The sequence below is a fragment of the Heterodontus francisci genome, chromosome 25 (genome assembly GCF_036365525.1).
Source record: "Heterodontus francisci isolate sHetFra1 chromosome 25, sHetFra1.hap1, whole genome shotgun sequence".
Lineage (NCBI taxonomy): Eukaryota > Metazoa > Chordata > Chondrichthyes > Heterodontiformes > Heterodontidae > Heterodontus > Heterodontus francisci.
In genome coordinates, this window is record NC_090395.1 from 59944339 (window position 1) to 59970959 (window position 26621).

Sequence of the window (26621 nt, forward strand, 5' to 3'; positions counted from 1 at the left end):
AGGTGAAATAGGGGAGGATGAGTATAAACTAAAGGGAAGGTCTGTGATAGGGTGGAAGACGGGAGATTAAATTATAAAACAGTTAGTTGTGCAGGGCCAACGGCAGTGGTGATGGGACAAGAAAAGAAACAATGAAAAAAGATGTACCCAGAGCAGGTGTGAATGACAAGATGATGAACAGCTGCCATTCGAAATCAAAAGCAAGAGAAAAACAAAGGTAGGACGGAAACGCGCAAAGAAAATGAAACAAAATGGGGACAGAGACTATGGTCTGAAATAGTTAATTGTCAATTTTGCGTCTGGAAGGCTAAGGTGCCTAATTGAAAGATGAGGTACTGTTCCTTGAGCTTCTTTGGAACATTGCAGTGGGCCAAGGACAGAGAGGTCAGCAAGAGAGCAAGGTGGAGATTTAAAATAATAGGTGACCGGTAAGTAGGGGTTACGCTTGTGGATTGAACGGAAGTTTCAATCTGCATTTGGTCTCCCCAACTGTAGAGCAGACTGCATTGTAAATTGAAAGAAATACACGTAAATCACCGTTTAATTTAGGAGGGGACACAGTCTCAGAATAAGGGGTAGGCCATTTAAGACTGAGATAAGGAGGAATTTCTTTACTCAGAGGGTGGTGAATCTGTAGAATTCTCTAACCCAGATGGCTATGGAAGCTCAATTATTGAGCATGTTCAAGACAGAAATTGATCGATTTCTGAATACTAACGACATCAAAGGATATGGGGATAGTGGGAGAAAATGGCATAGAGGTAGAGGATCAGCCATGATCTGTTTGAATGGCGGAGCATGTACAATGGGCCAAATGACCTACTCCTGTTCCTATTTCCTATGATCCTATGAGTGTTTGGGGCCTGGGACTATGAGGAGAGAGGAAGTAAAAGGGCAGGTGTTGCATCCGCTATGCTTGCATGGAAAGGTGCTATGGGAAGGGGATAGGGTGATTGAGGAGTCGACGAGGGTGTCGCAGAGGGAACAGTACCTTCAGAATGCTGAAGGGAGGGAGGGGCCGGAAGATGTATTTGGTGGTGGCATCATACTGAAGGTGGCGGACATGGCGGAGGAAACTGGAAACCTAGAAATGGATCCTACAGCAACCATTTTTCAAGCCAAGATTTAATTCTTCAGTGCAGGGCCCTAATCCCAGTGCTAGATTTTAAAAGCCCGCTGTCAAGTTCAAAAAAATGGCGGCCCACACGCCAAAGAGATGCCGCGATCTCATGTACGGTGGCTCATTTAAATAGCCAGGGTGGCCCGCCCCCCCCCAATCACGTGGAGGAGGCGGGCTGTCCATCCCCAGCAATGGAGTCAGCTGCCTGTGCGCAGGCGCTGGCACCATTTTTAAAGAAACACCTTCCAAAATGTATTAAATAAATTTCTGACGCCCCTTTCCCACCCCCCAATAACAATTACCCTAACTATTTTCCCTTCTCCCCCATCAAATCTGACCACCCCTCCCACCAAGACTGCACAAATGTTTGAAGTTCATCTCTTCCAACTATATCCTACACCCATGATGTTTATTTGACCCCGTTCCCCCCACCCGCACTTAAATTCTTCACTCCTCCCCCCTCCCCACCAGTGTCACAGTGCCTTTCCCCAGGCAGGGAATTGAAGATGCAGGAATGCCAACCGCCGCGCTTAAGATCGCGGCGGGCCCGCAAGATTGCTGATAAGTCCATTAAAATTTCTGCATGTCATTAATTTAAATATGGAAATCCAGGTCCTTTTGCCCAGCGGGGGGGGTGGGGGGGTACCATGGCATCTCGCTGGCGGCGGGAGGATCGGGCCGAGCCCTCTTGATGTCAGGCTCCATGGCGGACTGCCGCCGACCCCATCTTTCATACTCCAACCTCCCACCACAGAGCCAGATGTCGAGGGCTTGGTAAAATCCAGTGCCCGGATTTTAACTCAGAGTAAACTGGTTGGGTGGAAAGCCCCATGACTCAGTCAGCTTGAGGCTGGAGCAATTTTAACTCCCAGACTTCATTTCATCCCCCTGCTTAACCTGGTGACAATCACTATCTGGCAGAATTTCTGGCTGCTGGAGGCTACTGCCAAAGACCTGAGGGAATGGTAATTGGTCAGGAGAGTAGAATCCAGAGAGGATTATTGTCAGGGAAGGGAAGGCCCAAGGTTTCCTTGTGGAGCTTGAAGGAACTGTCCTGTTCATAAGGAAACTATAGAAGTTATATTTGCATATCTTCCTGGGGCTCCCCTAGCTCTGCTCTTGCTTCTTTGGAGCTTCCAGTAATGTGTATGACTTCCACAATGGGGAGATAAAAAGGCCTCAGGGTTCAAACTGTACTACAACGTCTACATATTAATGACATTCCCCATCTCGCCTATGGTGAGCACCAAAACTAAACCAAAACTGGCACGGTTAAAATGGAAGAAGGTCAGGAGTGCATCATGAACCAGCAGGAAGTGCATGACTGCCATTTTAACTACCTACCCATCCCATTCTCATCAGGCAATTAGGGTTAAAATTGGGCCTTTAGTTTCTATAGTTTATACAGCAGATGTTGCGGAGAGAGTTAAAGGCTGTAATTCTCTCTCAAGAATCTGCTGACATTCATAAATTGCTTACATTGCTTTCCTTGGGTTTAAGACGTCCCCAGAGTGCCTGAATTAAATTATAGCCTTCACAGTATCCAATATTCTGAATGGATTTCAGAACAAGCTGTTAAAATTTATAGTTGAGTATACTGGGGGATGTCATTAGATATTTACCAGAATATTCAAAGTTAAGGGAGTGAAAGTTATCTTGGGCGATAACACAAACAGGCACAAGCAATGGAAAAGAAAATTGCACAGAGTGAAAAACAGGTTGCTGATTCCCTACTACCCATTTTGTGCTTCTCCCAAAGATGAATGCCACCATTTAGATTGCAATAGTCTTTTAGAAATTGTCATATAAAAATTAAATACAGATTCTCATTGCAGATACTAAGTTCACCTGGTATTTTTATTTAGTAGCTGTTTTAATTTGGTTCTTTTGTAACAGAGCTTTTATCTGATTCTTCAGGACAGGCTTATAAGTCACAATTTCTTAGTATGTGCTCAAAACTTCTTGCATGTCATTTGTGGGCACAACTTCCTCTTTTTCTACTATGTAGTCTGTTGCAATATCTGTAAAATATAATTGAAGTGTAGAAACTGGCTAAGTGACCTGCTGATATGCTTCTGTTATTGTTGCTGTAAAACCAGTTTGCAACTGTATGAATTTTCCTTTCAGGGCTCCCTCCATTTGGGGGATGTGCAAATTTTTTTTGTGCCAACCCTTACATACCAGACAAACCAAGAAATCACCACATGAGGGAATTGTAGGCAAAAATCTATATTCAGTTACAGTCCACTGGAGGACAAATGCATTACACTGCTGTTTAGGCCACTAGTTCTACTTTTAATTATGCTTCAATCCCAGGTCTTTGATAGTAATGCACTTCCTTTATTTTAGTGGCTGCATATGGAATTATTCAGAACCAACATCCTCTAAGATTCACATGGATCGTTAAATTGCTAAATATATGATCAAAATACAAAACATAATTCATCCTACAGGTATGTGAAAGTACATACAGTTAGGCCCTAAACTTTAAGAGCACCACTTACAATATAATCAATCAGTAATCTTTTGAAGTTCAAAATATATTAACCTTATAAACAGTATAACACAATGGTGAAATCTTATTTATTAAAATCTAACATTATTTGTTCTAGCTTTGATAGAAAATATTCTGTATGTTAGTATGTATTTGGTTTTATCCATTAAATATGTATATTTTGCTTTCATGACTGACATACTACATTTGACACCACCTGATCTAAAACTGTAAAATGCATCAAATAAGATTTCATACTCTTCTCAAGTATGAACTGATTATGTCAGTAAAATCAGGCATCAAGTGAGCCAGTACAGCTGTGATCCTAAAATGTGCCAGGCCTGGAATTTGGTAAACATGCAGTTGTACTTTCCACTGTCTAGCAACAGTTGTTCATCTAGAAAGATCAAATAACATGCTTCACATCTTCTGCTGTTATTTTGAACAAAGAGGCTGAGGCAACTGTATTCCACAGAAGCTATTAAAGTTCAGCACTGTCACACAAATTCATATCAAATAAAACTAGTTTTGGAAAATTGTACCTGACACTCAAATTTAGAATTGTTTATTTATTTTTAAAAACTTACCTTATTGTGGAGCTAGAAGAAGCAGGAGTGTTCCTCAGTCACCTCCCAATTGCCTGTCTTCTAATAGTCTCAGCTGGTGTTGAAGCCAACTCGATTTTGCTGTCTCTCCCAAAAATCCCTTTTCATCTCACCACCCTCAGGTCAGGTGATCTGCCTCTCGGGTACGACTGGTGCCTGCAGCCCATCCATAACAAGCAAATGAGTCCAGCAGATTAAGTTGCTGTGGTCCTGGCGTCAACCTCACTAGGATAGTCAGTTCTTTTTATTCATTAGGAATTAAAATGTGGTATGGTGTGTCGCCTAAAGTTTCCTCTAAACTTAGAAATCTTTTCCAAACCATGTCATAGCCATCAACACAAAATCTCTGCCAAGGTTGAATCAACCAACTCACATGGCAAATCCATCCACATTTGAAACAAACAACCAGCATTTTGGAAGCCCAGTCTGTTTCTTTACTTACAAACAAAAATCAGTTCAGACCAGGCCCCAGCCTCAACGTAATTCTGTGTAATTCCTATCCAAGTCCTATGGCTGCACCTGCTGTAAGTCATAGCAGTTGCATATAGCCGCAAACTGTGAGTGGGAATTATAAAAACAATCAGAAATTCTTGCTCACAATATGCAGTTGCATTCAATCACTTTGGGTTGCAGCATCACCAACAAGTAAGAGAGCTTGGGAGCAGCACAGGAGTAAGGGTGATGCAGAAAGATGGTGGCAGCAGGAGGGGAAAAGGGAAGAATCCCAGCATGGAGGTAGGGGAGGAGAATGCCAACATGAACTGCAGCAAAACCATGGGAGGATGACCAAATGAACTCAGCCAGGAAAGATTGTCAGTATCAATCCAAGGAGGGGGAATTGAATGCTGTCAGTATCAATCCAAGGAGGGGTAATTGAATGCTGGCATGAACAGGAGAAGGTAGGGGCGGAGTGTGTCCCAGCATAGACTGAAGAAGGGGAAAGGAGGGAACAGAGTGGCAGCATAAATTGGAAGGATTTCAATAGGAGTTTGTTTCTCTGTGAACTAAATGAGGATCTAGAAGAGTGTAAATTGTCTCTGTAACCTTAGAATGGATGAGTTAGAGAGTCTCTATGTACAGAAGCAGAATTGGAGGAGATAGTTGGTGAGATTTTAACTAACTCAAAACTCATTCACTTGTACATAGTTAAAATCAAGTTTAGTGTGTCTGTGAACTGTGTGAGCAGTTGAAGAGGAAGAATGACAGTTGAGGTAACTTATGGGGAAGTGATAGTCTGGTTGGTTTTTTGAAAATCCATAGAACACTTATTATTCCTATTTTTCTTAGATTTACTTATGAAGTCTAAAACTATTTAAAATGAACCAAACTGCAATATTGTTAACGTAAAAATTCAGAATTTACAACATCCCTGACTAGAATGATCAGTGGGCTTGAATTTTCTATTTGCTAGTCAGTAATTTTTATAATATAAAAAAGATTAATCTCCAAATGTAACAGAGAGTAGTTTTTAATAAATTAAGCAAATTTATCTTCCATTTTAGCTGAAAAAATTGCAATGATACTGTTCATTGTAGGTACCAACATGTTTGGGAAGGTAGTTTTTTTTGATGGATGTCCCCAAACCCCTCAAGAAATGAAAAACTAGGCAGGAATTTTACACTGGGCAGGACCTCCCGCCCACCTGCCAAAAAGTCGGGGGCAAGCATGCCTCCACTGGGCCTGTGAGTTATGTGGCCCAGGCCCTTAATTGGATGAGGACGGGACTTCTTGAGGCAAAGAATGGGGGTGGGGGAGGGGAAACTTTCTGTCAGTGGGAGCGGTTGGAGCTTTGGGGGATGCCCTTTGTGGGGCACAGGGTGCCCGATCAGGAGGGCCCCCTCAGCCCGCAAGGAGGCCGCCAGGTTTTACCTGGCAGCATTCTGGGAGCCTGGGGCGCCCACCCACCGCTGGTAAAATACCAGCGGCAGCGGGAGGAGGCCCTAAAGTAGCAGTTAATTGGCCACTTAAGGGCTTTGATTGGCCTGGGGCGAGCAGGTTGTTTTTCACCGCTGCTGCCCCTGGTAAAATTGTTCCTGTGGGGGGGCCATAAAACTCCGGTCCTGGATTTTCTGAGAATCAATTCTTCTGTTGGTAGAAAATCGTAGAACCGAAAATGCAGTCTAAAACTTATGCCTTCAACAGTGTATCTCTCTTCAGGTTTTCACGTACTCATCATTCTTTTTTCCCTCCAGCAAAAAAGAAGAAATTTTGGATGTAGTTGTCAGCAATAGCTCAGTCTTCGCATTTTTGCCTCAGAATCAGAAGGTTGTAGGTTCATGTAGCACTACAGAGACATCCGCACATAATCTAGGCTGACGCTCCAGTGCATTTCTGACAAAGTAATGTACTGTCAGAGGTGCCAAATGACAAAATGATTCAGGATGCGAGGTCAAAGGGAGTGGTAATGGGACAAGTAAAGTAAAGTGTCTAGAGGAGATGTGAATGGCAGGATCCTGTATAGCTGCCATCCGAAAGCAATCTTGTCATTTAATCTCTCCTGCCTTCCACCCAATCACAGACCTTCCATTTTGCTCTTCATCCCACCCTCCCCCTTTTCACTTGATCAAAACATATTACATTTCTAATATTCCCAGTTGTGATGAAAGATCACAGACCCGAAACGTTAACTCTGTTTCTCTCTCCACAGATGCTGCCAGACCTGCTCAGTATTTCCAGCATTTTCCGGCTTTATTTCAGATTTCCAAGATCTGCAGTATTTTACTTTAGTATAATTAAACACTTGGATATGCAGCTGAGGCGACATAACCTACAGGGCTACGAAGCAAGAGCTGGAAAGTGGGAATAGGCAGGATAGCTATTTTTTGACTTGCATGGACAAGGTGGGCTCAGTCGCCTCCTTCTGTGCTGTAAATCTTTCTATGTTTCTATGTTTCACAGCCAACCACTCATACATGCCCTTAGGCTGTGTACATTTGTTATGAATACCTGCTCATAGATTAATGCTTATTGTGAGGGTAATAAAGGTAATTTCCAATTGTGAAAAGTAGTTGAAATGCTCGTTTTCAATAACTTGGCACATAAAAAGAGGCAACAACTAATTAGCAATGGATTGCAAAGGTTATACAGCAGATATTTCAATGCAGCAGTATAAGACCACAATGCAGAAAAACAAACTGTGTATATAAGGTAGCCACCACTACCAAAACCAAAAATATAGTCATTCACATTATAAATCATACAAGGCTACACCGTCATCCTGCAGTTTAGGCAACAGCTATAAATTGGCCAAATTTTAGTTTTGGGGTCTGCAGTGCTCTCTGAATCAGATTATCACCCCATTCCCAGGTATGCATTATTCTCTTGCCTTCTCCCCCTCACCCACACAATCCATAATCTGGAACAGAAAGGTTCTTGTCAATAAATGTTTGGATTTAATTTGTTAACTTTAGATATGCTACCTTGCAGAGTAAATTTCAGCATTCATAATCTGAGCACCTTAATGATACATCACAGAATTTTAAAGACTATGTAGTTAACTTTAAACAACTATGACTCTAGCAATTTAAATGCAGATTGAAAATAGCAGTGGATTTATTGCAGAATGCTTAATTTAGCCACCATTTTGAATACATCCCATTGTGAAAATTGAGAGTGTGAACAAGGTTTATAATTTAAAGTTACCTCAGTAAATACCAACAATTTACTCATGTTGATAATGTTATACTCACTCCGATCATTTGTGTTCCAAAATTTGGGGTGGCATTGTGCATACACAGCACACATGAAAACATCATAACATGTTTTGCCTGCTGGAGCTCTGTGCTGCATTAAGACTACTATTTGAGTGGGTTTCTCTGAGCTAGGCAATTAAAGCAAAAGTCATTTAGCTTCATCACATTAGGACTTTCATGCCATATTAATGCCTCTACTGACACAAAATTCACACCATAAACACATTTGTCAATTTTATCCCATTAGTTCTCAATTAACAGCAGTTTTGTGCTACAGAATATGCTCAGTCTAAACTGGGGCAAGACTGCTCCAAACCCATTTCACATATCTAGATGCAATGAGAGGAAATGTGATTTCATCTCATCAGTATGGCTTGTTTTAAACCAAAAAACAATTGAAACCAAATAGGAACTCTCAGGGAGTGAGGGAAATAAGTGCTAGGATTCAAGATCAGGAAAAGACATAACTTTTTCTGATCCAGTATTGTAAGCACAGCAAAAGGTCCTTACACAGATAAAGAGACAAGCCATTTTATGATAAGTTTTCAAGAAGAACTTAATTTATAAATAATCACTTTTTGGTATGTTTTAAGAATGTGACAATTTAGGGCTTATCTAGGAATATTCTTCAAAATATGCCCATTTTCTTGGAAGGAATCATTATTGCAGCTTTAGCAAGCACAATAGCAATCTCCTTTCTTAGGGTGCTGTAGATGCAACTATAATTTTACATTCAGGTGATTAAGCCAGTTACTTGTGTCAGGAGTAGTGGAGTATAACACTGTGAGGTTTCCTTCATATCTGAATTGGGCATTGAGTCATTATATGTTCATGGTCCGTTCTGGGTGACCACAGTCGCACACTGGGGAGTTTTTAATTTTCTATTTGTGTATCAGGTATCCACAGCTGACATGCAGTTTAGGGTTGCCCATTCGCTTCATGGAAGATCAAAAGCAGGAATTTTTCACATTGGGTCTTTCACAAGGTGTGTGTTTGTGACATCTCGTGAACTCCATTCAGTTTTCCAAGCTTCATTAGGGTTGAAATTGCATTATCAAAGCATTTTGGTCCAAGAGCGCTTGCCAACTTCAAGCGTTTTGGATGGATGTTGTTGAGCAGTAATGTTTTTGGACATGGATTGCATTTGGGAATTGAGGTTAGGCAGATTGGTTTACAGTTTGGTCATTAAATGCCCCATACAAATCTTCTGTTATCCATTTAGGTACAAGTGGTTGTGGAATACTGCCAAGATTACTGAATTGTCGTTTTTATTTAAAAAAAAAATCAAATCCACAAAATACCTGTATAAATCTTGGATTGTTCCAGAATCTCATACAACAAAAATGAAATTTAACTTATTTAGTCACCATAATCCTTCTTGGCCCTCTCATCACTCCCAGCTCTGACCCTGTGGACTCTGCCAGTGGATCTGCTGTCATCACCGTTCTGCACGCCCCCTCCAGAATGTGAACAAGGCCTTTGACATCCATGAACTTATTGTGGATGATCACATTAATATCATGGCCTTGATAGAGACATGGCTGAGGGAGTGATGGCATCTTTCCCCTTAAGGAAGCTTCCCCACCTGGCTATACTTTCCACCATTTGCTCTGCTCAAACCAGCATGGTAGTGGTGTAGCCTTTATCTCTAAATCGCACCTTGGTCCGTCTCCATACTTCCCTGGCAACCTTGCCTTTGAACATCTCACCTTGTTCCACCCCTCACACCTCTTATTTAACATTCTTGTTCTGTACCGCCCATTTAAGTATCACACAAAGTTTCCCACCAATTACCTTCTCTGCTTTCCTCCCTCTCAGCCTCTGTACCAATTTCTCATCTTCAGTGATTTCAACCTCCATCTTGACTCTTCTTACACTCCCTCCTGAGTTCACAGCTGTCATTTACTCCCGAAATCTTTCCCTCCATATAAACACTCCTCTTATTCACGGCCACGCCCTTGATCTTACCATCTCACATGACCTCACTACTCCCATCATAAATATCACTGATAAGGCAATCTCTGATCATTTTCTTGTATTGCTCTCTATCCTTATTCTCCTTCCCCCTTCAAACCCCACATCGTTGTGTCCACCCCAAGAAAACCTCTCCCTCAAGTCATATACCACTGTGAAATTCCCAACTATTTTACCTTTAGACCAAAATTCATGACTTTTCTGCACCTAACACTTTGCTAAATCACACCATCTCCACAACCTTTTAATGGTCTTGTCCCCATAAAACCATTACTCTCTCTCACCCTAGTCATTTGTCCAGTATACCCCTCAACTCTGCTTCCTTAAGTTCAAGGGACACAGATTTGAATGTCTTTGGTTTAACTGGATTGACCATCCATCGCCAGATCTGACTCGACCACAAAACATTAACGAATCCTGCTATCCATCACTAAAACTGCTCACTACTGAAAGGTCATCCACCAATGCAAGGATTACTTCTGGCTTCTCCTCTCTACCACAGACCACCTTCTTGAACCACCCCCTCCACCCTCACCTCCAACAAGTATGAGAAGCTCATGGATTTTTTTTGTAACAAAGATTAAGACTATCTGTTAAGCTGTCACTGCCGCAATCCTCCCTTTCCTGAGCCCACCAGGCCAAACCTTTCCTCATGCTCCCCACTGCCTAAACTCGTCTACCTCTAGATTCTGTCCCATCTCCAGCCTTGCTCTCTCCAAGCTCATCTTGTCCATGAGACCCACCTCTTGCTCCCTCGATCCTATTCTAACAAAACTGTTGAATACCAACTTCCCTTCCTGGGCCCCATGTAAGCTGATACTGTTAACGGTTCCCTCTCTTCAGGTACTATCGCTTCCCCTACTTCAAATCTGCCATCATCACCCCTTTCCTCCAAAAACACATGCTTGACCGATCTGTCCTTGCAAACTAACACCCCAACTCCAACCTCCCTTTCCCCTCCAAGGTCCTTGAAAGTGTTGTCGCCTCCCAAATCAATGCCCATCTTTCCTGCAATTCCATGTTTGAATTCCTCTAATTACTAAGTCCTAAAGTCACAAATGGCATTCTTTGTAATTGTGACCATGGTAAACTATCCCTCATCCTTCTTGACCTACCTGCAGCTTTCGACAGAGTTGACAACACAATCCTTCTCCAACACCTCTCCTCTGTCATCCAGTTGGGTGGAACTGTCCTTGCTTGGTTCCCTTCTTATCTATTGAATCATAGACAAAGAATCACCTGTAATAGCTTCTCTCCCCACTCCCATACTGTTACCTCTGGAGTCACCCAAGGATCCATCCTTGATCCCCTTCTATTTCTCATCTACATGCTACCCCTCGACAATATCATTTGAAAACACAACAGGTTTCACATGGACAATGACAATGCTCAGCTCTATCTCACCACACCTCTCTGGAGCCCACCACTGTCTCTGATTTGTCACACTGTTTGTCCGACAGCCAACTTTAGATGAGCAGAAATTTCCTCCAACTGAATATTGGGAAGAGGGAAACCATTGTTTTTTGTCCCCACCACAAACTCCATTCCCTGGCCACTGTTTCCATCCGTAGCAACTGTCTGAAGCTTGGCCAGACCGTGTGCAACCTTGGTGTTGTGTTTGACCAAGAGACGAACTTCTGACCACATGTCTGCTCCAGCACAAAGACCACCTCCTGCAACCTCTATAACATCATTCGGCTCTGACCCTGCCTCAGCTCATCTGCTGTTGAAACCATCATTCATGCCTTTGTTAGCTCCAGACTTCACTATCCCATTGTTTTCCTGGCCAGCCTCACATTTTCCACTCTTCATTAACCTGTGCTCATCCTAAACTCTACTGCTCGTACCTTAACTCACACTCTCATTCAAGTCTCATTCATCTATCAGCCGAGCTTGCTGACCTCCACTGCCTCCTGGTCTAACAATGCCTCAGTTTCAAAATTCTCATCCTTGTTTTCAAATCCTTCCATGGCCTCGCCCCTCCTTATCTCTGCACCTTCTCCCGACCTGCAAGCCTTTGAGATCTCTGTGTACCTCCAATTCTGGCCTCTTGCGTACCTGATTTTAATTGTTCCACTACTGACAGCCGTACTTTCAACTGCATTGACCCAAAGCATTGGAATTTCCTCCCTAAACCTCTCTGCTGCTATCTCTCCCTTTTCCTTTAAGATACTCCTTAAAATCTACCACTTTGACCAAGCTTTTCATTATTTGTCTTGATACCTCCTTCTGTGGCTCAGTGACAAAAATGTTTTTATTGCTATTGCTCTTGCTAAGTTCTTTAGGAAGTTTTGCTACATTCAAGGTGGTACATAAATGCAAGTTGTTGTTGTAAACCAATCACCATAATGTTAAAGACAATCTTGGAATGCGATCCCTAAAAAAAAATTGAATCCATGTAATGAAAACAAAATTTGACTTATTCAAGCGCTGTAAATCATTGGCCTGGATTATTGGTCAGTTGAAAATGTTGATCCCGATCTTTACTGTGGTGCGCTTTCAGGGCGGGGTTGGGGGGAAGGAATTATGAATGGATCTATGGGCTTCCTGAACATCATCTAGTTTTTAAACTTTAGGGCACATTTGTTTCTACATTTTTTCTTCCAGATTTCCTGTCCAGCAGCCAATTAGCAGGCTGTCTGCCAGTCAGGTGGAACAGAAGGATGCAGTGGAGGAGCAGGTAGGTGGTGGTGGTGGAGGTGGGGTAGAGCGTAGTCAGAGATATGGGGCAATATTGTAGTCAGGGTGGGGAGGAATGGGCGGGTGAGATCGCAGGGGATATTTACAGGGTTGCTTGTTGGGGCTGAAGGAAACACTCCTACTCATTCTGGCCCACAAACATTTCTGTAAAGGCATTTACTTTGTGGGTCAGTCCTTGTTGCCTCAACTGTGGTACCAGAAGACCCCAGGCAGAAAAATAGAATGCACAAAGCCCACATGCAAAACAGAAAAGTGGCAACAAAGATATAAACCGACAAGGCAATATATGAATGTAAAGATGTAGCAGATAATTGCAATTTTTTTAACTTATTAACCTGGTTTAATTCTGTGCGACTTGAAACACTCCCAAGTCAGATGTGATGCTCAGCATAATTCTTTGCTGTACCAGTTTTACATTCCTATTTGCCTAAGTATCTTTGTGGGCTTCCTAAGTGATACCGCCACTTTAATGTCCAGTCCTGGGTAGTTTTGTGCAGTCAGCTTCCAGTTAGAAATGGATTAACACTTAGAGCACCGCTGCAACTGTGAGAGAGAGACACAGAGAGAGAGAGAGAGACAGACAGAGACAGAGAAGAGCTTTCAACCTCAGTCTAACCAAAAATGTAACTGAATTTTCCAAGCCACTGTAGGTATATAAAAGACAATTAGCAAACTTTAGCACCAGATATCCATATTTTGCCATTGCGTTGCAGCACATAATTAATTTGAATATAGTTTAATGTAGTAATCTAACAATGTAATAATTTGTGCTGCTTGCAAATGAGAACGTTTTCATTAATTAACCCATGACATTAAAGCATGAATATAAATGAAAATGCACATTTAAAATTGTTATTTTTCGGTCTAACCTGAAAAAGGTTACTATAAATTCTTAAGTAAGTATAATGATACGATCTGACCAGCTGCAAGTCATTTTTCTTGTGGTTGCATCTCTCAGAAAACGGAAATTCATGGCTGTTCTTCCTCTTTCCATTCTTTTCACACGTATTAAAAATGGTTAAAAATAAAGCACTTTTTATAATTTTAGGGTGTCTTTAACTGATGATTTCAAGGGGTAAAATTACAATTGATGAGATTGGAGCTACAGCACAGCTAAAGCTTGTGTCAGTAATAAAAATGGCTATCAAAAGCTGTCCACTCTAAGGTTGTCAGCCATTTTATTAATACAAGATTCTTCCAAATACTGTAATTAAATCTGTAAATACCCGAAAAAATTAAAAACTATACACACTTCTGACTAAACACAGCTAAGCAGATGTTCTGCATCTTTCAGACGGATACATTATTGAAACCAAAGCAAAATACTGCAGATGCTGGAAATCTGAAATAAAAACAGTAAGTGCTGGAAATACTCAGAAGGTCACGTAGAAGATACATCAGTGCCCTTCCTAAATAAATCCAACTCAGTCAGGTTGTGTTTCTTATCGTATCCTACATCAAGTCAAGCTCACCCATCATACTTATTCTCATTGGCCCACATTGACTCCCAGCCCCTCAATGCCTTAAATTTTAATTTCTGATATTTGGTGTTTAAATCCTTCAATGGCCTTGTCTCTTCCTATCTTATTCTTCAGTATAGTGCCTTGGGATATTTTTCTACATTAAAATGGTACAATATGATTAGTTGTTGTTGATTCCATTATATATAGTTCTCAAACTAATAAACTGAGCAAAGATACATTTTAATGTCTCATCACAACAATTTCAGCACAGTTTGAAGGACCCAAACATCTGTTGTGTACAGGCCCATACCCAGTGTTGTCAAAGCAATTGATGGATTTAAATTTCCAGCAATAAAATATTTTATAATTAATAACAAATTTAGCATAATACTGTTGTTGCTTCTATATGGAACTTCAGCCAATTATCTTAACACCCATACAATCAATGTCATGCAATCCTCTTGGTAGCTGGTAAAATTTAGATTGGGAGACTTATTTTAATCCTGTTTTACTGAACTTCAAAATAAACTGTAATAAGCTTGACACTGCATTGCAGCTATATTCCATGCAGTGCGAAGCTGAAGTGCACTCCTCTAACAGTCCGATTGTGACATGGCCCTAAAGGTATACAACAACTTTTACAGCGATGCAAAGATGGCAATATAACTGCATCTCGATAATTATTGCATTACTGGCAATCAGTGAATTCTTTCATGACCACATTTTTAGTTAAGAGTTCACAAAAGTTATATAGTTAATAGGTACATGGTTATGAATAACACAGGGCTATGGGGAAAGAGCAGGGCAGTAATTGGGTAGCTCTTTCAAAGAGCCAGCACGGGTATGATAGGCTGAATTCCTCCTCGGTGCTATAAGATTCTATGATTCTAATGTCTTAAAAACATACCGGTGTATGTTGCAAAAGCAGTTTCAAGAGGAAGCCAAATTAGCAAACATGTACAGTGGAAGTGCTGGCCATACTCATTTTAGTCATTTCCTGTTCACCATGAGTTAACAAAATGGAAGGAGTAGACTACTCAATAGTATAGAAACATTTCTAAAATAGTTTTTCTCCATTGTTATCAATGGCTTTCTTCTCCAAAAATTAGTTTTAAAGATTAATAGAAAGATCACTTTTATTTCTAAACTGACTTACTGTATGGTACTGCTGTTGATGATGGCACTACAGATAGCATATCTATATTTCTGGAAACTCCAGGGCTGTTTAGGACAGTCAGCAACTGTTCCCCAAATTTAAAAGGCTCTCAAATTCCAGAGAACAGCTCTCTCATGTCTAGCCTCTGAAATCTCATTGACACGGAGAGCAAGCTTATAAATACTTCTAAATCTTGTGGTATATAGAAATACTGAATTAGCAAAATAAATAACACACTACAATCTGCTATAAAAGTGGCTCAATATACACTTGCTGGATGGGGCCTACTGACATGTCAACATGAACTGCTCCTCTGCTGATTTATGAGCAGCATGGGCAGAGTCTGGGAACTTGTTGCTTTCCAACTTCTGTTTTCAAAATGGTACAAGGTGTGGGAGAACCTCAAAGGATGCTCATATTTTCCCTGCACTTCATTGTACTGAATTATTAAAATTTGTTCTAAATCAAACTGCTCTGCGCTGCACAGGTTATAGCAAAACATGGGACAGAAAGTTTCTGTTGCAAGCTCTCACTAGCATAAAAAAAAAGTCTAAGCTGCAAAAGCTTTTCAAATTTTTACTCATAGTTTCTCAAGGGCAATTAGGGATGGGCAATAAATGCCAGTGCTGCTTACATTCCAGGAACAAATTAAAAACAAAAATTATTCTATTAACTTGCATACAGCCTGCACTTTTTAACAAAACAAAACTGTTTACATTGGACATGTTAATAATTATTATTTGTTGTAGGAAATACTCAATGCAGATGCATATGTCAGTACGGTGGCTAACTTCTTATTCAGTCTTATGTAGAAAGAATAGTATTTTTTTTAAAGTACCTTATCTTAGCAAGAATGTGGTAGCTTTATAGAACTGCAGGTTAAAGGCACAGTTATACTTTAATGCCTGTTTTCATGTCATTTTAAATGATTAATGAATAGATGCAAGTTTTCACAACATTTCATTAACGCTAATTTTGGGTTGCTAGTGTAGGGCACTTGTATAAGGTGACAGCACAATAAATATCATGTAGTACACCAATATAACAGGTACCCACTCTCCAGGTTAAGGAAAACTTATTCCTGTGACTAAACAAAATGGTGCATCACTGCACTGTCTAATCAAAGTAATAGCGAACAACTCCTGTTTCCCATAAAGTAACTCCCATTCTCAGTAAGGTAATTAATGGTTTGGGATGGTGGATGAGGGCCTAATGACATGTCAACATCAGCTGCTCCTCTGCACCTCCTAATGCTGGTTTGTGAGCAGCAAGGGCAGAGGCTGGGAACTTGTTGCTTTCCATCTTCGGTTTGCAAAGGTGCGGGAGAACCTTAAGGGATGCTCAAATTTTCAAATGACTTAAAAATAAAATTGAATCTATAAAAACAGAACTCCTATATCAAAAATTCATTGAAAATTCTTACAATTCGAATAAAAGCAAGTTGGAATGCTTTTGCGAAACATATTCTTACAGTTGCACCTCTCTGTACAAGAAAAATATAGATCTATTTAAGGATAGTTATAACACCAAGTCCACTCCAAGTAGATTTGTCTTGAAAGTGATGTTAGATTGAAGTGAAGAGAGATTGATAACAAAAACTTTAGCACCACACAAATGGCTGATTGATAAAACTGTTCATAGTTTACATGGTGTTTCTCAAGATTGGGTTCAACAGTGGTACTTCATATGCAAAAAAGTGTCAATAATGTGGATCATGGGTGTAATAATTAAACTTCATTAGAGATGAAAAATGGTCAATGAATAACGAAAATATATAAACAACTAACACTTATACAAAATTACATCTATATCTCAGTAAACTAATTGCAGATTAGTTACAAGAAGATCAGATGAAAGAGGCTACAGCCTGAATTTGTTGTTTTCACACCATTTTTACTTTTACTCCAGTGCACAGTCAACATCACAAAGGAAATGAGTTGACCACTTACATTGTCTGTTAATTTGACGCGAGACTTAAACTCCTTTAATTTTTTGTTCTGAATTAATCATGGTGAAAGACCTTATAGTAAGAAAGCATCCAATTGTTGTTTATCTCCACAAATGGACTTGATCTGCAATGTATTTCAGGCATTTTCTGTTCTTGTTTCAAATTTTTACCATCTGGAGTATTTTGCTTTTTACTTGTTGGTAAATGCAACCTGATGTTAGAATAAAGCAGTACAAAGATTCCCTTGCTATACCTTGGAAATACTTTAAACCTTCATATTTCATTCACACAGCAAGTTTAGTGGTCTCACAAAGCTAGTTCCTTTGCAACAAACATAAATCTATGGAATGTGAATATACCATTAGTGCTGGAAAAGGGAACATTTTTAGCATCAATGTCAACTTCAACTCCCAAGTCAGGTGCAACTCAATTAGATGCAGGCTAAAACTTTTTAATATTAATTCCCAACAATTTGTATTAGCCACAGCCTCAAAAGAGCAATTTGAAATGCATTAATGTACTATTTTTCAATTACCTAGAACTGTAGTTGTGTGCTGTTTCTAGGGAAGATTGCCAATTGTGGTATGGGCTCCCATTCACTGAAAACTAGAATGAGACTGTAAAAATCCATTTCAAATAGGACCCTAACAGTCAACAGAGGAAATTTTCATCCTATATGAACCCAGTTCCCAGGAGTAAAATATTGGTATCGACCCTGTTTCCATTTTAACCTCTGTAAAATTCGAATTCCTTTTGTGGAGTTATATGTGAACAGTAACATTCTTTGGGCATATTCCAAGGACATAAAAAGTATAGCTTCAGTTAAACAAGTGAAGAAGCTTCATTTCACTCCAATTAACCCTTCTTCCATCTTGCCTCGTGGTGATTGAGCAGAATCTAAGACTGGAGCAGGAGAAGAGGAGACTTTTACTTTATATAATATCTTAAATGTACATGTTGGTGTCTACTGAAATCTAGTAGTGTGTAGCAAACTGGAAATTGTTGAAATGGAAGCTTCAATGATGACTCTGAAGCACCAAAATATAAACAACTCTGCTGGGACCTTCAGCAGTTTGTACAGGCTCCAGTATCATCCTGTACAAATTTCAGACTATGGTCGGAATTTTACATTGTGTGGGAGGCCCCACCCACCGGCCAAAAAGCCGGGGGCGTGCCTGCCTCCACCGGGCCTGGGGAGCCACGCCGGGATTTTACGTTCCCCAGGCCCTTAATTGGCACTGGGCAGGACTTCCACCTCTCTGAGGCAGGAAATCCCGCCTCAAAGAGTTGCTGGTCAATCACCGCGCCAACAGTGCTCAGTCCCAGCAGCACCATCAGGAGCTGTGGCCACTGATGGGACTGCACCCAGCCAAGAGCAGCAAGAGGGATGACAACCCCGGAAACAAGTTAAGTTTTTGAGGCCTCGCTGGGGACAATCGGCTGGGCCCCAGCAAGGCAAGGGGTAGGCCTGGGGGTGGGGGTGGGGCGGTTAAACGGCAATGGGGGCGGGGGGACGACTCTATTTCAGTGGGGTGGTTGAGGCTTTGGGGATGCCCCTCCGTGGGGCACAGGGTGCCCGATCAGGAGGGCCCATCGCAGCCCGCAAGGGCTGCAATGTGTTTCAGGCATTTTCCGTTTTTGTTTCAAAATTTTAGCATGTGGAGTATTTTGCTTTTTAGTAAAATACCAGCAGCAGCGGAAGGAGACCCTTAAGTGGCAGTTAATTGGCCACTTAAGGGCCATTATAGGCCTGGGGCGGGTGGGCCATTTCTCACCACTATCACCCCTCGGAAAATTGCAGCGGGGACAGGAAGGCATCAGGAACGGCAGCACCCGCCTCCCACTCAATTTTACGACGCCACCCCCCTCCACCAGCCCGCTCCTGTGGGGGAGCATAAAATTTTGGCCTATATTGCACTTTGCACTAAAGAATCCAATATAAATAAGCATAAAGATCAACTATTTGAAAAAGATACAGTTAACTCATTCAACTGTCTACAAATAAAACAATAGATGCCAATAATGTATGTCATCATAAGTGCTAAACTTAGTAGAAATAAGTAGCAAATTGTTTTTTGCTCAGAAAAACAATATTGCAACCTGCTAAAATTAAGATATTCTTTTAAAACAGTGAGATTGAAAGATTACATTTTTCACAAAAAACTGATCACTGCAAATCAGGGAGACTGGACAGGACTGATAACCTCAAACTGCTCTATTTTTGTCAAACAGCTAAAATGTGTTTCTTGAAGCAAACCAACTTCCTGTCCTACTTAACTGAACATTAGAATAAAATGGGTTGTTAATAATTGTTATATGAGCTTCAGTCATTGACTGGGTTGTTATGGTACCACACATCAACTAGCACCAATATGATTGTTTGGAATTCTCTGGAAACGAGGAATATTCACCTGAGATAATACAGTCACAAATACATTCTATTAATTATTGTTAGATAATTGAATTTATGTTTTGCAGCTCATTTGCAAACTTACATGTGCATTCTACCACATAAACTAATGGAATAAGCACCAATACTCTATATCCTGCATGTGCAGGAAAACAATCTTTATTCAAATTTATAAAGGCAAAACAGTTTGTACTCTATTAAAATTGAGTTGATTTGCCTCAGAGATCAAGTGCTAAAATTTCCTTTGATTTTGTAACCAGCATATTTGGTATGAACTATCCTCTCTGCATCATTCATTACATTTCCTCGAACAAAATGAATTCTGTGAAACTCGTAACTGAGATACTTACTTTGCTTGTTTTAGACATTGAAACCAGTTTATTTAATATTAATTTTCTATAATCCTTAATCATAGGATTTACATCATGTCACTAATGAATTGAAAAGATCACTTCCAATCACACAATAGCACTCTGTATTATGGTTTACAAAATATAGAAAAAAGGGCAACACCAGGGGGAAGTTACATCAATGCAGCAATAAATCCGTCAAATAACCTCTGACAATTGTATACTTGTATTATTACTTCACTGATGGAAGAACTGCTTCATTATACCCTGGAATAAAGAGTCATTTACAACTTTTATAAGCAAAGATAGTCATTAATATTCTATTCCCATTGACTTCTTGAAGACACATTGGGCTGAATTTTTGGCACGGTATATGTGGGACTTGTGCACCGCTGAGCCCCCGCGATATTTTGCACGGGGGCTCATATAAATGGAGGAGGCAGAACAGCCGCCCCCGATGACTTAGATGGGGCGGCCGCACCATCCCCGGCAATGGCATCTGGCGCCATCGCACAGGTGCTGGCACCATCTTTAAAGGGCTGCAGGCCCTTCATTCTCATTTCAATTTTTAAAGGCGCCATTTCACTACAACCTGCTGTACAATTTTATTTCAACTTAGATTCCCCTCTCCCACTGCCCCCACTGAGTCCTCATTTAATACATTGACATTTCCCCCCTAAAAAGCACCTTTTGATTTTCTGAACTCCCCCCCCCCGCACCCCCCCAACTTCAGAACCTTCCGATCATCCCCAAACCAATTACAATAGTTCTCCCCGCTCCCCCTCCCACCCTGAGAATTTCACTCCTCCCCCCTGCCCACCAGTGCTACGCCTCGGATCTCCAGACAGAATATCGGCATGGGATGGCCGTCAGGACAAAGTAAGTTTATTTGCATCAATTACAATGTATTTACATATTAAAATTAAGGCTCTGCTGATCAGCGTTGGGGGGGTGGGGGGGGCCGCACCAAGGCCTCGCTGTGACCGGTAAAATGCGGGGGGGCCTTCCTGGCGTCGGGGGTTGTTCAGCCCATTAAGAATTCTATTGGAATTTTTAACATGTTTTCTCATTTTCAAAATTTTAATTTTTGTTTGAACTGCCAAATTTTAAACATATCATAGACTTTCTCTTTGCACTCGCATCCATTTTCTAGATTATGAATATTTTGCACTGTGTAAAGAGAATCCCACAAGCAATAAAAATGTTAATTAGCCTTGTCTATGTTTCGGTCACTAAATGAATCCTTATCATTTGACCTTTACAGGTGCCTTTCTTTTTGCATCAAATAGGTAAGAGTAAAATATTCTACCGTTCAAAGAACATTTGGAATGTAGGAATAGAATGGTGCTGTGATATAAAATAATATTGTGCTACTCTTAAAGAGTGTGCTTTGAAACATAAAAGCCACTCTGCACCAAATGATCCAAGGTATATTACTCATATCGATCAACTCTTAAATGCGTTGTACTTTTGTGAGTCAAATTTTACCATCTTATACTAACCATAAGAATTATTTGTATGCAAAATATGTTTCATTTGGTTCAACCACTAAATAAGATCTGTACAAAGGCAAGACCTTTTATTATATCATTGGTCCATGGCTGATAAATGTGTGCATGTTCCCTACCAACTTTATTTTAATCTGTTTCATTCTATTTAACCCACTGTACACTGAAGAGGCACGGCCATTTGTGTGTGGGGGTCTAAGTAAGGCCAACTTAATTCTTAAACTTTTGTTGGAGGAGGAAACCTTCAAACAAACACAAAATTCTTTTGCACAAACATGATACATACTATAGAGGAGGGTGTGGTCAGAGTTTTCAGGCAGGCTCAGTTCCTGGCAAGAACAGCCCAATTCAAAAACTCCATCTCAGATTTAGCATGATGGATGCTTTATACTGTTGGAACCATATCTGCTTCAACAAAAACAATGCCATTTTTTTACTGCTAAACTCAATCCATGTTTTTTTAAGATGACCCACCTCAATCACCTCAGTGTACAAAGCTGGTAAAGTGTTCTCCAAAATACCTTAATATAGCAAGGCCATTCTTGTTACAGCTTGTACTATTTAACTTGATCTAGTAATGATACTGATTAACTTCTGATGAATTCTAAAATCATTTTTAAATCTAAAGTATGGTTCAGATAATTCAGATGGCCCCTATTAGGCACGAACAATGACAAGATGTTATGACAAGCATCCCCTGAAGCCGAACTATAAAATCAATATCACAAATCTAAAGTCCAGCTTTATGCTCACTTTCTAACAAAGAAGACAAAGCATCATCAAAAAGTCTGATAAGAACCAGCTGAATTTTAAAAACCAGGAAGAGCAGTCAAAAACCTAAATCTGAAAAAAATCCAAATGCTCGTGGCCAGCAACTCTTAAAGCACGAATAAGAAAAGGTCCCTCAGTCCAATAAGCCCATTCTTTCTACAGATAGTGGATATCTGCCGTGAATACATTTAATCGGCGATGGAAATGGGTTTGCAAGACCACACTGAGGACAACACGATGATGCATCAACAAAAGTAGTTTACCAACATTGAAATGTCCACTAAAGATGAGACTACTGAACTTTTCAAATGTATAATAAATGCTTGAATCATGTTTTGTACAGATTATTTGTATGAATACCAATTACTAATCTCACTACTAAAGGATAGGGTATGAGCTATTTTTGTCTCAACATGTGGGAGTTGAAATGTCATTTATTTTACACAAATGTATTTTTTTTTCCAAATTCTTATACTCCAAGTCTCAAATGTTCCTTTCTTGATTTGATTCTTCAGCATCATTTACATGTTAACCTGCTCTGGATATTCATATATGCTAATGACCAATCACAAATAAGGCTCTTGGCACAATGAGAATGGTGTTAAACACATTAGAGATGAAGTATGAAACAGCCCTAGACTATTGCTGTGATGTTGGGAAAAAGCACAGAAAGCAAAGTAAAAAAAGTCAGACTTTTAAAAGGCAACAGATTATAATATATCAGCCATAAAGGCAAGTGTTTTTCTAGATGTTAATAGAAATATCTGTTGTAGTACTAGATCGGAAAGTGGGGGGTGGGCTGAAATCCATAATGTGTTGCATATCTTGCATTATTACTGAGTAAATCTCTTATGAACTAGTGATGGCATCATAGTTACTTTTACATAGACTTTATGTTGAAAATGTGCAACAAATTTACATTGCTGAAGAAAGAGCTATGGAAAATTAAACCACTCTCACTCAGTTGCAGGGGATTACCTTAAGTTTAACATCTTCCAGTGGATTTTCAAAATCTAACTTTGAGATGGCTACGTCAATGGATTACTAATACGAATATACTACACATAACATTTTCCTGAAAATTTTCATTTCTTCTAAAAGAAAATGGCAAAATTAGATTTGATAGCTAATACTTGAAAGTCTTTTACTCCTAAATGTGCAAAGAGTGACCTATTAAAAACCAAAAATCATTTGTGTGAAACCCATTAATTTTGTATTTGTTCAGGGGTGGGGCGCAGTGGAAGTAATCAGTATTTTAATCAAATTGCTAAGTCTCCAAATAGTTTCTGTAAGTCTTAATTATTAATTAATCTAATTTTTTAATTAGCCATGGCTCAGTTGGTAGTACTTGTGCCTCTCAGTCAGAAGGTTGTGGGTTCAAGTCCCATTCAAGAGTTTCAAGCACAAAAATCTAGGCTGGCACTCCAATGAAGTACAGAGGCCATGCTGCACTATCAGAGATACCATCATTCGGATGAGATGCTAGAGCAAATGGGGCCACTGTTTTTCAGGTGGATGCAAAAGATCCAATAGCACTATTTTGAAGAGCAGGGCAGCTATCTCCTTGCACCCTGGCCAATATTTATCCCTCAATCAACAACATCACACAAATAAAGTTACTTGGTTATTATCACGCTGTTGTTTGTGGGAGCTTGCTCTGCGCAAATTGGATGCCACGTTTCCTACATTACAACAGTAACTACACTTCACAAAGTACGTCATTGGTTTTAAAGTACACGGAAGTTGTGAAAGGCACTAAATAAATGCAAGTTTTTTTTTTCTTTTTAATAACTGCATCTGCTTTAAAGCAAACTATATCTTAGCATATTCATTTGACACATTTAATTCTGCTCAAAAAAAAAATGTTAATTACATCATTACCTATGCTTGTCACCCAAAATCTACTTTTAACTACTGGCCATTGTTGTGATTGAAATATGAAATGATTTGAAAGGATATTTGGAGTAGATTCTTATATTATAAATAGGCTACTGGCTGAATGAAGAGAGCATCAATTTGAATCTCAAATCTGGCACTTTCACCATGCAATTTTGTAAAATACTGATTAAAGCAGACCAATCTCTGTGTCCTTTCTGAAGCCAGTTACTGTCAAGCAGCTGAGAAACACCTTTCTTTCAATATTTGCAATTTTACATGGTAAATAGTTTCATTGCCTCAAGAGATTTTCTCAGTATAGTAACTAAAAAGTGGACTTCTTACAGACTTCAGTCAATACAGCACTCAATCTCATTGCATATTCAAAAAAGTTACCTTTTCTAAAAGCTTGTTCTGAGGTTTCCTGAAGAATGAAGTCTTAGCAGTAAAGAAACAGTCTTCTAAGTCTTCATCTAGGCTGCAATATCCACTGCTCATACTGGTATTCCAAGTCAGCCAATGACTTAATTTGGTGGTCAAAAATCATCAGAATATCCTAGAGGATTTAGTGTGATCTTTAACAGACTCAAGAGCTTAAAATACAGGACCCCTGTACTGTGATTTCCCAATGCAGTCAGGAGTTGCCTAGCATAAGGCAGGAAAAGGGCATCATACAACACATACACGCAGAGTCTTCACTATTCCTGGAGCAGCAGCAGCAGTTTGCTTTTATTTCAGTTGTTGTTAATGTTTAACAACTTAATCCTCTATGCACTTTACGTCTTCGCCTCTGTCACCAAATTACTGTATTTACACATGGGCTGTGTATCTATTTTTCACTGCCATAGAGAAACTCACTGCTGGCAGCCGGTTTAACATGCTGTAGTTGACAGCCTGGCTGTGGAGCTTTTGGCTGCTGTGCTGCACACCATCTGTGGCTAATCAGCTATTTGCATACATACACGAGCTGAGTGAGGTCAGCTCCTTCCTGCCTCTACTTCTATGTGTTTCAACAAAGCAAAGCCACTTCCTGCTGCAAGATTTAAAATACTAAGTTCACACATACATGTTGATTTATTACAGCCATTTTAAGTGCCCCTGAAATTCTCAAAGAATGTATATGGCATTGTATTTATAAGCAGCCGTGACATTCTTAAAGAATGCACACAGCATTTAAACACTCATACCCTGTTAGTTTTAATTCTATTCCAGACTACACCATCAGCAATGTTTCATTAATCCAACAATCTATCTTTTTAATTCCTATATAACATTTAAAAAACTGAAACCGTTATTACATGTAAGATGTCAGGACATGATTGTCATTTATTTGCAAAATATATGAATATAAGTTAATTCGCCTAACAGCAAAACCCTTTAAATAAGCAGGCTCATCTGGTGAAAAGTCTTGCAAAATTTCTAAACATGACACAATGATGCACGTTGCATCACTAACTGGATTGTTTGATGCATTTAAAAAAAAAGGTAAAAATATGCATTGCAAAATTTGAAACTATGAAATTTAGTCTGCAGTCAACAGAGCAGCATTTGAAATGTAATAAAATTATACCAGGAAGTTTGTCTTTCCAAAAACTCCATAATGTAACAGTCCTATCAGAGCATGTTCCTTGTATATACCAACTCTAAAGTCAAATAGAAATTATGAAAATGTAAAACCTTCAAGAGTTTTATTTTGGGTTACTGATAATGCTTTTGTTGGCAAATCCTGTTATAGTTCATCCTTTTTAAATAGCTTATTTGCTTATAAACTAAGAATAAATTGAGTAGTGAAAGTTAAAATCTAGTCTACCCTTCTGCAGAGCAGGCTCGAGGGACTATATGGCCTACTCCTGCTCCTATTTCTTATGTTCTTCCTCAATTAGAAGGTCATATTTCCATTAAATTCCAATATAAAGTGATGGCCATTGATTTTAGTGCATTTTTTGTGCCAAACAGAAAGGAATGCGCTTGCATTTATATAGCACCTTTAACGTTCTCAGGAAGTCTCAAGCGCTTCACAGCCAATGACGTGCATTTGAAGAATAGGCACTATTGTACTGCAAGCTCTCAAACAGCAATAAGATCAAGTGACCAGATAATCTGTTTTAGTGGCTTTGAGGGATAAATGTTGGGGTCAGGACACCAGAAGAGCTCTTTTACTTTCACCTAAGACATACTCATTTTAACATCTCACTCAAAAGATGGCACCTGTCACGGTGCAGCACTCCCACAGTATTGCACAAGTATCAGTCTAGATTATATACTCAAATCTTCAGCCTGGGACATTAACCCATAACTTCTGCCTCAGAAGTGAGAGGTGAGAGCTATATCACTGAACCAAGGGATAATCAGTGTGCTGAGGATTAAAAATATTGAATCAAATTAACCTAATGGCTCAAGGAGTTTATCTATCTAGTGTCTGAGCTATGTGAACCATAATTGACCCCAAGTTTATACTGAGTTATCTTCCATCAGTTATGGATGCTATAGTTAGCCCTCATGATCTTGGGTTATGGAAGGGAGAAAATGACCTCTGCTGGCAGGGCACTTGTGTA

General features: G+C 39.8%; 1 protein-coding gene and 1 long non-coding RNA gene across 3 annotated transcripts in view; one reads left to right on the forward strand and one right to left on the reverse strand.

Annotated features, from left to right (window-relative positions):
* The window catches only part of LOC137383907 (ras association domain-containing protein 5-like), a 155570-nt gene that overhangs the window by 46304 nt on the left and 82645 nt on the right, over positions 1 to 26621 (reverse strand). The window contains exon 1 of one of the 2 annotated variants that reach the window (XM_068057290.1): positions 24463 to 25016. The exons of the other annotated variant lie outside the window; for it this stretch is intronic. Within the exon in view, the coding sequence (XP_067913391.1) occupies positions 24463 to 24564 (102 nt within the window). The 5' untranslated portion in view covers positions 24565 to 25016. Of the gene's footprint in view, positions 1 to 24462; positions 25017 to 26621 lie in introns of those variants that run through there. 2 annotated transcript variants of the gene reach the window in all.
* Positions 20735 to 22605, forward strand: LOC137383908 (uncharacterized). Its single transcript, XR_010977485.1, has 3 exons — positions 20735 to 20791; positions 21177 to 21201; positions 22354 to 22605. It is a non-coding gene; the product is annotated as an uncharacterized lncRNA (long non-coding RNA).